This window comes from Netta rufina (assembly GCF_964035555.1).
Source record: "Netta rufina genome assembly, chromosome: Z".
In the NCBI taxonomy this organism is placed as follows: Eukaryota; Metazoa; Chordata; class Aves; order Anseriformes; family Anatidae; genus Netta; species Netta rufina.
In genome coordinates this window covers 77,272,675-77,285,783 of record NC_140126.1, presented here as the reverse complement: position 1 = coordinate 77,285,783, position 13,109 = coordinate 77,272,675, and the positions used below count along the sequence as shown (strand labels likewise).

Here is a 13,109-nt window from a genome sequence, read left to right as displayed (position 1 = left end):
TTTATTAATCATTAAAATGAGGAGAGCAAAATACTTTGATCTGAAGAATTTAAAAGATTTCCAGAAGAAGCAGATACTGCCTTAATAAACCCACTGTTAGCTCTACAAGTTTGCAAAGGCAGCATTTTTTATTTAGCAGTTGATTAAAATCATCCCTCAGTCTGAGGAACTGCAAGTCTAAAGGAACGTTCATATTGTGTACAAAACATGCTTAACAAATCCTCTTGGCAGGCTACTCTGTTCTCATATGCTTCGTTACAGAATCCTTTAGTTTAAATTGATTTTTATTTAACTTTGTCTGTCCTCAAGCATGGAAAGATCTCTCTGTAGTAATGGGGAGTTAATGGTATGCTTAGACAGCAGTTCATACATGTATTTTAGGAATTACAATTCTTGCAGCATCAGTCTGAGTACATTGACTGAAAAGGGAATATAGGTGAGAAACTTACATAAAATTCCTAGTTCAGGAATAGTTTGAGTGAATTTCCTCTGCCCAATAGAGTCCCCTCAGAGAATTCATATGGCAACCACCAATTCTTCCCAGCCATGAAGGACTATGAGCAAACTTATTTCTGAGTTAAGAATCTGAATCTTTTTACCAGACTGTAATGTTATGAACAGAAAGGTAGAATAATTGAGGTTAGTTCAGAAAAGAGGTAATTAAATTGATTATGAAGCATGAGGATAAAATTAAAATATCTACATCTACACATATATATAGACAGATAAACACACAGATCATAGAATCATAAGGGCTGGAAATGACCTCTTAGATCAACTGGCCCAACCATGATATACACAGTTGAAATTGTTACCAAAATAAAGAGAACAAAAATCAGTATTTTTCTTGGCAATTTATGAATAACTTTCTAAACTGTTTATTTGATGGTCAGCTATACTGAAACTTCCTCCTGAAGTCTAATTCATTTTTTCACTAGTAACAGCACAAAGCAGGAGCCAAGAAGGAACATACAGAGCAAGAAGATGTATGCTTCTTTGGCGTCACTTCTACTGCTTTGAATCAAACTGCTTTGAGTTTGAATCACACTGCTTTGAGAAAGACAATTTTTCTGTTACAGAATCACAGACTGGTTACAGTTGGAGGTACCTCTGGAGATCATCTGGTCAAACTGCTTGCTCAAGCAAGGCCACCCAGAGCAGGGTGGTTTTTGACAGGCCCAGGTGGCTTTTGAAGATCTCCAAGGAGGAGACTCCACCACCTCCCTGGGCAACCTGTGCCACTGCTCCATCACTTGCACAGCACAGAATTGCTTCCCGGTGTTCGGGGGGAACCTACTGTGCTCCAGTTTGTGCCCACTGCCCCTTGTCCTGGCACTGGGCACCACTGAAAAGAACCTCGCTCCATCCTCTTTGTACACCCCCTGCTCCTGGTACTTATACAGACTGAAGAGATCTCCCTGAAATCTTCTCTTCTCTAGGATAAACAGTCCCAGTACAAGAAAGCTGCATTACTTCTCATCAGTTCAAAACATTCAGGGTGATCATATCCATCTCTATTATTAATGCTGCATCACACAAAGTAATTAGTAAGCTTGATATAAATTTTTAACAATAAAAATGAACAATTAATTTTATGTATGTTTTTTAAATTTACTTACCTCCAAAAGGTAATCTTCTATATATTGCAAAGGGTAGCACTGATCTTCAGGGAAACGTTTTTCATTTTGCATAAGAAAGAATTTATTATGGAGAAATATATGAGTAATATCACTCCCCATATTTTGGGATGAACATATGGTTGCCTTTCCAGCTTGCAGAACTCTAAACAAACATATTTGGAAAGATTTATTTACTGTGTTATATTCATACTGCTAAAAGTTACATTACTGTTCACAAACTACAGAGTGCAGACATATGACGTTGCCCAGCCTTTATTAGGAAGATAAAAGGGTGCTTAACAGCCTTGAGAAAATGAAGGAGCACACATAGCAAGACTGTCTTTGTGAACTGCAGACAGGTATTTGGTGATGCAGCCCCGCTCCATCATCAACCAGACAAACTTCACTCCTTTCTTGCCTGTGCGTCTGTGGTACACCCAGACCCGAGAAGTACTCCTAACTAACTGGAATTTCAACAGAGGAGAATAGGACAGTATGTTCTCCTGCAATGAACTTACATTGATGGATAGCTCTAAAATAAAGTCAGGGGCTGCTTGCTTTTACTGTTTTAGACAACAAATGTTACTTTTAATACTGTACTTGTGATACCATGTACACTTTAAGCATGGAAACCAAATGGGTAGGGAGGAAAAACAAAGTCTCAGAAGTCTCACACCTGAGTTTTTCTTTTCCTTTGTATTTGTTACAGTACATGTTAGGTGTTATAGTACAAGTCAGGTCTTCAGAATTACAAGAAACTGTTGCATAGGTGTGACCAAAAAAAGGAAGAAGAAAAAGGTCAAAGTGCAGCCCTGATCCTTAAGCCATAGCTCATGGCTGGCTCAGATCACCCAACCAAATGAAATGATTCTGGCTACCATTTGGTATGTAACATACACAACATAAAGCAGTCCTCTGAAAAAAGTAAAAATCTACGTACCACGTCTCATGAAGAATGTTTCTGTTTACTTAAGATACTAACATATGATAATGCATATTATATTTAACATTATACTAAAAGAAATCTAAAAAAAGCTGTGATGTCAAAGATTAAAAGAATTGTAAAATGTAGGAAAGTATGTTAATGAAAATGATTCAGAGTTTGAAGAGCCAGAAGTTGTTATGGACCAAATTAACCAGGATGGAAGAATAAAGATGTGTTCAACACCATACCGTAAGTGTTCTGTTGCTCATTATTTAAACTTTAAGACATATCCTCCTACCTTATAACAGACATCATTCGTTTACCACCTTCCTTAACAGCGAGGATAACTTTCCATCTGTGGAAGGCCCCTGGAGCACTAGACTGCATCAGTTCTTTGCGCCATCTTTTAGGTGCAGATTGCATTTGAGGTGAATAATGGGTGTCTTTTTCAATTTTATATCCCCATTCGTACGTTGTTTCATCAAGCCATCTGCCACTTTCGGCACTATTAATTATGTACTCCTTAGTTAGTATCCACTTTCCTAAAAAGCAAATGAACTGTCAACCACAAAAGATTTTTTTGTGCAGACAAATGGCAATCAGCTGAAGATCTACTACAAAATTAACTTCAACCTTTCTTGTGCAAATAAAAGCTGGAATTATAAGTACCATTTTAAAAACTTCTTCCTACTACAAGAGTTCTCATCTTCACAGTTTAAAAACGAGAAACCTCACAATACCACTGAAAATGATCATTTTGTTTTCTTTTAACGATCAAGTACCTTTTTACCCTTCCCAGATAAATTATGTGACTCTCTCCTCAAAAATCTGCAAACGGAACTTTCCAGCTTCCCAGATTTTGTTTTTTTACAAGTTGAAAAGAATCTTGCTTAACCCTCTGTTTTCAAGAGAAGTTGAAACTTTTTAAAACATACCTAAAGAGATCAGAGGTGCATTTGGTGTACTTGTATGCAATAATGCTGTCCAGGCACATTTGCTAGTTGATTTTTTGTTTCTTTGCTTTTGCTAAGGGCTTAATTTAGTGAACCGAGGCAATGTTTTACCTCCAGTAATTAAAAAGATGGATGAAGTTTTTAGCATGTAAGCTGTTTCTTTTATACATTCTTGGTATTACTTACATTGCAAGTACAGCGAATACCAATGTTCAGGGGATTTGGTTTTAGACTTTTGTCTTTCGCCTTTCTTCTTTTCACAACCCTTTCCTCTCCTCCTTTGGCTCCACCTCCTCCGCCTCTCCTCTTTCATCTTCTGCATGTATGCTTCTGATACTGTATGTAATGATCTTCCCCTTTTTTTCCCTCTGTCTCTCTCTTCTTACAGGTTCAGGTCAAGAGCTGTGGTTAGTAACCTACTCCTGTATTGAAACACTACTGACTGTAAGATACTGTAAGAGAAATTGACTTGAATTGTGTGAACCTAATTGGCTTCACAGAACAGCAGGGTTGAGTGGCAAAATGTCTCAGTGCAGGAGCACAGACGGTATTTCTGTATAACCTAGTGTAGGTACCAGTAGACTTCTGATGAAATAGGTGTGTTGTACACAACGTGTATGTTAAAAAAATCACTTTCATTTTAAAGTTTCCATCTCAAATTATCTGTCAGCTAGGGAGTCCATGAAGACTGGCATCCTTGTTTATTTACCTTCACTTCTATTGAGTTCTAAATGGGTTTAAATATGATCTGTTGTACTTAGGAAAAAATGCATTAGGAATGAACACACTCTGTCTGCCACCAATGGCAATGATTATGCAAAAACAGTGCTTTTTCCAAAATTAAGTTCTAGATGGTTTTGGGGAAGGTTTCAAAACACAGAAATACAAGAGTTTTGCATTGCCACGTGGACAGTATGTATATTGTTTCCACTCAGTTCAAGAAAAATATATCCAGTTGTTTTAAATCTCCCAAAGTAAAATATATAAATAAAATTTGATATCTAAAGTACCTAAGACTTAAAATGAAATACTACACCACAAATGTGACTCTAAATATATCCATATATTGCTTCTCTTATGGCACCTTTCCTTCTATTTCCTTTTTGATATGAGTTTGATCAGAATTTTTAGATCCATTCAAGTAATCATTAATGCATATACTGAAATTCTAGCAGTGACAGATGATTGAAATACCTGCTAATGTAGCCTGCAAGTCTAAAAATAAGATCACTAATTTTACAGGTAATCCCACAAGTAAATTTATCTATTTCTATCTGTAATCTCTTAAATTCAAGATTCAAGATCCATCCCAAAACTTTCTTCAGCCAGTTGTTATAACACAGTATGGGAAAAATAAGGATCATATTTAAATAGTTAATTGACGAGGACAACAACATCTTGTAACTCTGCAATGTTTTCTGAACTCATTATACAATGCCCACAGGTAACTTCTCTTAGAAGTAATCTTCAAATATGTAAATACGTAGTTCTTGTTCTAAAAGCATTTTAGTTGCTCCAGTACAGAATTCCAGCATCCAAACTTAGGTGAGAGAACAACAAAAGGAAAGGCCAGAGGCTCACCTAGTAAAATGCCAATAGCAATAGCCTGGAATTTTGTCATGCTGCATAAGCAGAAACTTAGAAACAGTAATCCTTGACATTGTTACACATGTAATGCTACAGCAAATTTGGTGTCAAAAACCAGCTCAGTAACTACAGGTGTCCATACTCTATCCAATCCCTCTTCAAGTGGCCATATACATGCACCTGTGTCATTTGGATATGACCTCACGATACAACTGATATATAACAAAAGTTTTTGTTTAGAAAGAAATGTATATCAAGTGAAAGAAGATGGCAGGAATATCCCTTAGCACTTACCAAAGCAAAAAAAGAAGTAAATCAAAACTTGAACACGGTACTTTGACAAAAATCAAGGATATCTGAACAAGCAGAAGGTGGTTTTGTAAGACAGTCCATTCATGAAATTAAAACAGGTAACTAGAAGCCTTCAAGAGCTCCTTTCTAGTTCTGTTATGATTCTTTGAAATCTTACAGCGAATCTTCTACTCACCTGCAGCACAGGCAGCCAAGAACTTTTCACTCTTGCAAAGCTTTTTCGCTATAAGATGCGTACAATTCTTGTATTTCTAATAAAAATACAAACAAAATACACAGTGTTATCACTGAAAACATTTAAACTTTCTTGGCTACTTATACACAACTCTAAATTGCTACAAAGTCCTTGATTTTAAGGGTTGCATTTTTTTTTTCCCTTCCTGCTTTAAACCAAGGAACCAAGGTGCTTCAAGGAACAGTACCTTACTATCAAGGAAAACGCAGTCCAGCTTGAACAGCAACTCAACTAGCGCTTTCTTCTCTCTTCCTCTAAACCCAGTTAACTGGATTCTCCGTTTCGGGCCACCACTCGCCACCTGCGAGAAGAAGAAGAACCGAGAAGGAAACACAAAACACGCATTACAAAACGCTGCCTGGCGGAGGGGGGGGGGGGGGGGGGCACACAGCCATCAGCCTCCTCTCCTCACCCGGCGGCCACCCACCGCCCGGAGACCACCACCACGCAGCCCCGAGCACCCCCAGCACGGCACGGCCCTCACAGGCGAGGGAAAGACGAGGGAAAGGCGAAGGAAAGGCGAAGGGAAGGCCGCCGCCTCCTCCTCCTCCTCCTTCTCCTCCTGCTCCTCACAGGGGGGCCCCCGCGGCTCCCGCCCGCGCCCCACGTACGCCAGGCGGGAGGGCGGCGTCCGCCATTTCGCGTCCCGCTCCCGGCCGAGCCCTGCCCCGGCCGCTCCCCGGCGCCGTGGCCGCCTCCTCCCGCTCCGCCTCCGGATGTGGCGGCGGGGCCGTTCCGGGCCGTTGTCACCGACGCTCGGCGGTCGCCTGGGGGGCTGCGGGCACGGAGTTGAGCGGGACTTGGGGGCGCCCGGCCGGGTAAGTGGTCCCGGCGGGGCTGCCCCCCCCGGTGGAGGAGCCCCGCACGGGGGCTCCCCGGGGTGCGGCGGGCGGAGCGCGGCTGGGCGCTGCGCACTTCCACGGCTCCCCGGGCGGCGGCAGCGCCGCCACGATCCGAGGGAGGAGGAGAGGAGGAGGAGGAGGAGGAGGAGATGATGATGGTGGTGGTGGTGGTGGTGGTGGTGGTGTGTACAGGGGTGGCGACAGCCGGGTGGTGAGGCGAAAGGGAGGGCTGCGAGACGAACGGGCGCCGGCTCGGAGGCTCGGATGTGCTTTTGGGCTGTGGAAATCACAAATGGTGTTGCCGAGCGGGCTCGTAGGGCTGCGAGGTGGCAGCTTGCTTAGCAGAGGGAGCTGAGGTGCCCCCTGCCCGGATCTCGCTGGCACCAAGTCGCTGTTACGTAATTCAGTGATTTATTTTTTTTTTTCTTTTAATTATCAAGCCACCTAAAAAAAAGTTTAAAAAAAAAAAACACGTTCAGATTGTATGTCAGCCACGCAATTTAGAAACCTAGAAATACTGGGATGGCAGCTGCTTGTGAAACTTTGCTTTTGGTCCCATCCACGCGTGAGGTGTGACCCCGCTTGGTTCCTGGTGTCACCTTCATGCACGGAGCGGGTCGCACACGATAAATAGTTCAGTGTTTTATAACAAATAAAACGGGCTTTGTAGGGTACTTCATTTTTATGCCTACAGTTGGAAAATAGAAGGCACGTATCCTATGACAAAGTGACGCGCTGGGTGGGTGAGGGAAAGGCTGTGGATGTGGTCTACCTTGACTTCAGCAAGGCTTTTGACACCGTCTCCCACAGCATTCTCCTCAAGAAACTGGCTGCTCTTGGCTTGGACTGGCGCACGCTTCGTTGGGTTAGAAACTGGCTGGATAGCCGGGCCCAAAGAGTCGTGGTGAATGGAGCCAAGTCCAGTTGGAGGCCAGTCACTAGTGGTGTCCCCCAGGGCACGGTGCTGGGGCCGGTCCTCTTTAATATCTTCATCGATGATCTGGACGAGGGCATCGAGTGCACCCTCAGTAAGTTTGCAGATGACACCAAGCTATGCGCGTGTTGATCTGCTTGAGGGTAGGAAAGCTCTACAGGAAGATCTGGATAGGCTGCACCGATGGGCTGAGGTCAACTGCATGAAGTTCAACAAAGCCAAGTGCCGGGTCCTGCACCTGGGGCACAACAACCCCAAGCAGAGCTACAGGCTGGGAGAGGAATGGTTGGAGAGCTGCCAGGCAGAGAAGGACCTGGGAGTGATGGTGGATAGTCGGCTGAATATGAGCCAGCAGTGTGCTCAGGTAGCCAAGAAGGCCAACGGCATCCTGGCTTGTATCAGGAACAGTGTGGCCAGCAGGGCTAGGGAGGTGATCGTCCCCCTGTACTCAGCTCTGGTGAGGCCGCACCTCGAGTACTGTGTTCAGTTTTGGGCCCCTCGCTACAAGAAGGACATGGAGGTGCCTGAGCGGGTGCAGAGAAGGGCGACGAAGCTGGTGAGGGGCCTGGAGAACAAGTCCTACGAGGAGCGGCTGAGGGAGCTGGGCTTGTTCAGCCTGGAGAAGAGGAGGCTCAGGGGCGACCTTATCGCTCTCTATAGGTACCTCAAGGGAGGCTGTAGCGAGGTGGGGGTTGGCCTGTTCTCCCACGTGCCTGGTGACAGGACGAGGGGGAATGGGCTTAAGTTGAGCCAGGGGAGTTTTAGGTTAGATGTTAGGAAGAACTTCTTCACTGAAAGGGTTGTGAGGCACTGGAACAGGCTGCCCAGGGAAGTGGTGGAGTCACCATCCCTGGAGGTCTTCAAAAGACGTTTAGATGTAGAGCTTAGGGATATGGTTTAGTGGGGACTGCTAGCGTTAGGTCAGAGGTTGGACTCGATGATCTTGAGGTCTCTTCCAACCTAGAAATTCTGTGATTCTGTGATTCTGTGATTCTGAGTCAAGAACCTTGAGTTGCGTCCTTAGAGAACTGCATGCAACTCTCTCCCCATAAAATTCATAGGTGATAGTGGACAACTTGCTTTGTACTCACTGAGGTAGCTTCCTTCCCCTTCCCCTTCCCCTTCCCCTTCCCCTTCCCCTTCCCCTTCCCCTTCCCCTTCCCCTTCCCCTTCCCCTTCCCCTTCCCCTTCCCCTTCCCCTTCCCCTTCCCCTTCCCCTTCCCCTTCCCCTTCCCCTTCCCCTTCCCCTTCCCCTTCCCCTTTCCCTCCCATGTAAACTGAGATGTGTACATCAAAACTTCCACAAATATTATGTTATTGTCACTACAGTTTAGGTCAACAGAAGAAACACTTTGACCTCGTTACTGCTCTAAAACATGAAGTATTCCAGTTGGAAAACACCACCACCGCCACCCCCAAGAAAAAGCACAACCACCATGAACACACCAAAAAATTTAGATTTAGACATCTAAAATGTGTCTGCACATTGGACACTTGGTTCTAATTCTGTCAGTTTCCCAGCTATCAACATGGAGAAATAGATTTGTCCGCCCTCATGAGTCTTCTGTTGCTTTTTGTAAAGTATTCGGGTACTCCAGTGATTGAATGAACAAGATGGTGTGAAATTTATTTGGAATCCCAAGCAACGCTTTGATTTCATGCTTCACATAAGACATGGAACCACTCATTGAATAATTATCTAAAACAAAAAATGTTTATCCTGTCTATAGCCTCATTACTATAAAGTAACGCAAAAACTGTGACAACTTTTCAAGGAAAAGTGAAAGTAGATTCAGGTTGCTACTCATACTGCTTACTGAAGTTTTGTCCTAACTTGTTTCCTTAACATTGCAGTTATATTTTTGTACGCCAGTATGGTGAAGCAACCAACAACTACCTCTGTCATTAGTTTTTATATAGGTGGCACTGAAAAGTCTTTTAATGTCTATGAGAATATTCAGAATCAAATGACTTTATTTATTGCTTGTGTTAACTTAATAGACAATGAAAATTAGTTGCACATTACATTTTCTGTTTTGTACCTATTTCACCTTTATACCTTCACTACTGAGTTGTCAGTGCTGTAAAGGAATTCATATTAATTTTCATAATTGGAGTGAGGGAAATCCAAAATGTATTTGTTTTGCAATACGTAATCTAAGGTTTAGACTACAATTAATTTATTGTCTATAAATGTTATATTTATTTGATGGTCAAAATTTTCTCTAATTTAAAAACTGGAAAAGAAAGACATACAACTGTTCATAAGAGTCATTAATTTGGGGTTAGTCTACTCTGTTTGGATTAATATATTTTAAAGCTAACAGTTGAATTATTATGACTATTAACAATTATTAAGTGCTAATTATTACTTAACCAATAATAACTAATAGTTTTATGCCACAGTGTTCTTAACAGACTAGAGAAGTCTTCAACGTGTAACACTAACTTTCAGCTCAGAATACTGTGAACTAACTACCAGTGAGGAAGTTACATGCTTCTATGCTGACTGTTGTCTTTGAGAATTTTTTTTTCTGGTCTGTGGCACATGTAATATATGTAATCAAAACAACTGAAACCTCAAACACTTAAATTACATTGCTATTGCAGTGTAGCTTTAATATGGTAAGAATATTTCTATTACCTTCATTTTGGTGATGTCTGCTAAGTTTGGGTTTCATTTATGCTCTCCATTTTTTTCATAATAAGACTAAAATATTTTCTTATTTTTCTGTTCTTGCAGTGATCTCATTACAGTAAATATCTTTCATCTCATTATGATTGTTTTATTTCTAATTTACAAGAGAGAAAATGAGTTCTCATACAGCTATGGGTAGTTTAGTTGGAGTATTTTCCAGCACCTCTCAGTTTCTTTGTCCTAGCAAAGATGGTTTATTTGTGCAGTATTATACACTATATTAAATCTGTTGGTCTCTGTGTTTGAGATACATGTAGATATCTTCATTTCATGATTTACAGGGCTACACAAACATTGCTCTTTCACAGAAAGGGTTTACTTGCAGTGTTTCAGGTACCCATCTCCTCAGACTTTCTGTCTGTTTCTTTTTATTTTTATTTATTAGAGAAACAAAAAAGAAAAAAAAAAGAGAGGGAATTTTATTTTTCATTCCACTCTGCTAACTTTCTGCCCAAAACTTTTTTTTTTATTTTTTTTTTTAATGGCAGCTTAGGGCTTGGGATCCCTTTTGTCCCCCGTCGGCCTTTTGACTTTCTATGTGGAAAATGATAACTGATTTCTTGCAGTAACGGCGATTGGGATACAAATCACACACAGAATCACAGAATTGAAGGGGTTGGAAGGGACCTGAAGAGGTCATCGGGTCCAACCCCCCTGCCAAAGCAGGTCCCTCAGAGCAGGCTGCCCAGGTAGGCGTCCAGACCGGCCTTGAATATCTCCAGAGAAAGAGACTCCACAACCTCCCTGGGCAGCCTGTTCCAGTGCTCATCACCCTCACCGTGAAGAAGTTCTCTTGTATACTCATGCAGAATTTCCTGTGATCCATTTTGTGGCCATTGCCCCTTGTTCTGTCCCCACAGACAGACCACTGAAGAGAGGTTGGCCAAATCCCACTGTCTCCCACACTTAAGATATTTGTAAACATTGGTAAGAGCCCCCCTCAGTCTTCTTTTCTCCAGGCTGACCAGACCCAGGTCTCTCAGCCTTTCCTCATAGGGAAGATGCTCCAGGCCCCGTATCATCTTTGTGGCCCTCCGCTGGACTCTTTCCAGGAGATCCCTGTCTTTTTTGTACCGGGGAGCCCAGAACTGGACACAGTACTCCAGGTGAGGCCTGACCAGGGCAGAGTAGAGAGGGAGGATCACCTCTCTTGACCTGCTGGCCACTCTCCTTTTCATGCACGCCAGGATCCCATTGGTCTTCTTGTCCAGAAATCATGCATTCATGCCTAGGTATCTTTTTCTGTTATGAAGTGTGATCTGGCAGATTATTTTATCGTTGTGATTGCAATTATCATTATGATTATGATTATCTTATCATTATGATTATTAAGGTTATATCTTATCATACTTTTCATTGTGTACGTATGGTGGTTTCACACTGATGGCTAGCTGAGTTTTACAACGTCACTCTCTCATCCTTCTTCCTCTGAAGGACAGGGGGAGAAGATAGAATGAAAAAATTGTTCATGGGTTGTGATTAGGACAGGGAGATGGCTCACCAACTGGAGTCATGGGGCTCTCCATGGGCCGCAGCCTCCTCCAGGCCACATCCACCTGCTCCACTGGGGGCTCCTCCACAGCTGCAGCGTGGAGATCTGCTCCATGTGGGACCCATGGGCTGCAGGGGGACAGCCTGCTCCACCAGGGGCCTCTCCCTGCACAGGCTGCAGGGGAACTGCTGCTGCCTGCCAGGAGCACCTCCTGCCTCCTGCTGCACCCACCTGGGGGCTGCAGGGCTGGTTCTCGCTCAGTTCTCACTGCTCTCAGAGGCTGCCCATGCAACCACCCCCCCCCCCCCCAAAAAAAAAAAAACAAAAAACAACAAACATTGCCATGTAAACCAAATACAGTACATAAAATATTTTCCATCATATGAAAAAGTTTACTGCTTGATTAACTGCACACTTTAAAACAGGATTTCTTAGAGGTATTTTCTGCTATTGCCTCAACTCTGTCTAAGATTTTGTCTGCTAATCTTTGGCATTGGCTCTCTCTGCATGTGTACATACGTGTATATACTCATCTAAGCAGTATCACTGGACAAAACAAAAGTCAAAATGGGTGAATTTTGGTCAAATGCTTAGCAATCACAACTTTGTAAAAGCAACCAGAAGCTACACTGAAAAGTCTATCACAAAAACTAAAACAGTATGAAGTGTCTCCACACTGCCTTCATGTGGAGAAAAATCTTACTTTGAGCCCTCTTCTAAATCCATTTGCTAAGTCTGTCCTTAGTATGAAGCACTCACTGGCTTTGTCCTAATGGTGAAGGAAAAAAAATATATTTTTTTCTGGAGTTGTAAGGGATTACTAGAATTAGAAGTAATATGAACACAATATAAACCTACAGACGCTAGAATAGTTTCTTATTAATAGTAGTTCTTCTGTAAATGTACTTAAAGTTTCTTTTGCGTGCTGGTGAATATAGGAATGACATATCGCACATTGTGAAAATTGTTTCACTTCTTCAGGCTGTACCTATAAACTCAGTTATCACAAGTTTGTATTTATATTCAAAATCAACTTCTTTTATAGTCTTTTCAGGAGGCATCATTTTTGTTTCTTTCATGTAACCATTTTACTTACACAGATCATTTATTTTTCTGATTATTGTAAGCTCAGCCTATCTCATGTCCTTACGTTCGTCTACCCTTCCGCCAGTTCACATCCCATTAATGCGTGTCCCTGAATCAAAGCTGAGGGACAAATGTAGATAGGACAGCATGAAGTTCCACGACTTGTTCAGTAACTCTTCTGTATATGATGCTAGGCTATACGCTTTGTATGTGGTCGCTTGTTAAGGAATTAGAGAAATGCACTTCTTTAGTGCACTTCAGTCATTCACGACTTGGAGTAGATTTTTTTTTTTTTATTATTGTTTTAAAACAGAGATAGTGGGATGGTTTGGTTTTGCATTTAATACTTTTGTGCTACACAAAATTTGAGTTTCTTTTCATTGCATGACTTTAGCTAGTCCATTGCTGCCTGGACCTTTTTTCTTA

At 42.2% G+C, this 13,109-nt stretch overlaps 1 protein-coding gene across 1 annotated transcript in view; it reads right to left on the bottom strand.

The window, feature by feature from the left end:
- SLF1 (SMC5-SMC6 complex localization factor 1) overlaps window positions 1-6,308 on the bottom strand; it is a 37,145-nt gene extending 30,837 nt beyond the window's left edge. The window contains exons 1-5 of the mRNA XM_084305644.1: window positions 6,243-6,308; window positions 5,819-5,932; window positions 5,572-5,647; window positions 2,843-3,086; window positions 1,620-1,782 (exon numbers count right to left, since the gene is read on the bottom strand). Of these exons, the coding sequence (XP_084161770.1) occupies window positions 1,620-1,782; window positions 2,843-3,086; window positions 5,572-5,647; window positions 5,819-5,932; window positions 6,243-6,269 (624 nt within the window). The 5' untranslated portion in view covers window positions 6,270-6,308. The remainder of the gene's footprint in view (window positions 1-1,619; window positions 1,783-2,842; window positions 3,087-5,571; window positions 5,648-5,818; window positions 5,933-6,242) is intronic.
- Between the last annotated feature and the right edge of the window lie 6,801 nt (window positions 6,309-13,109).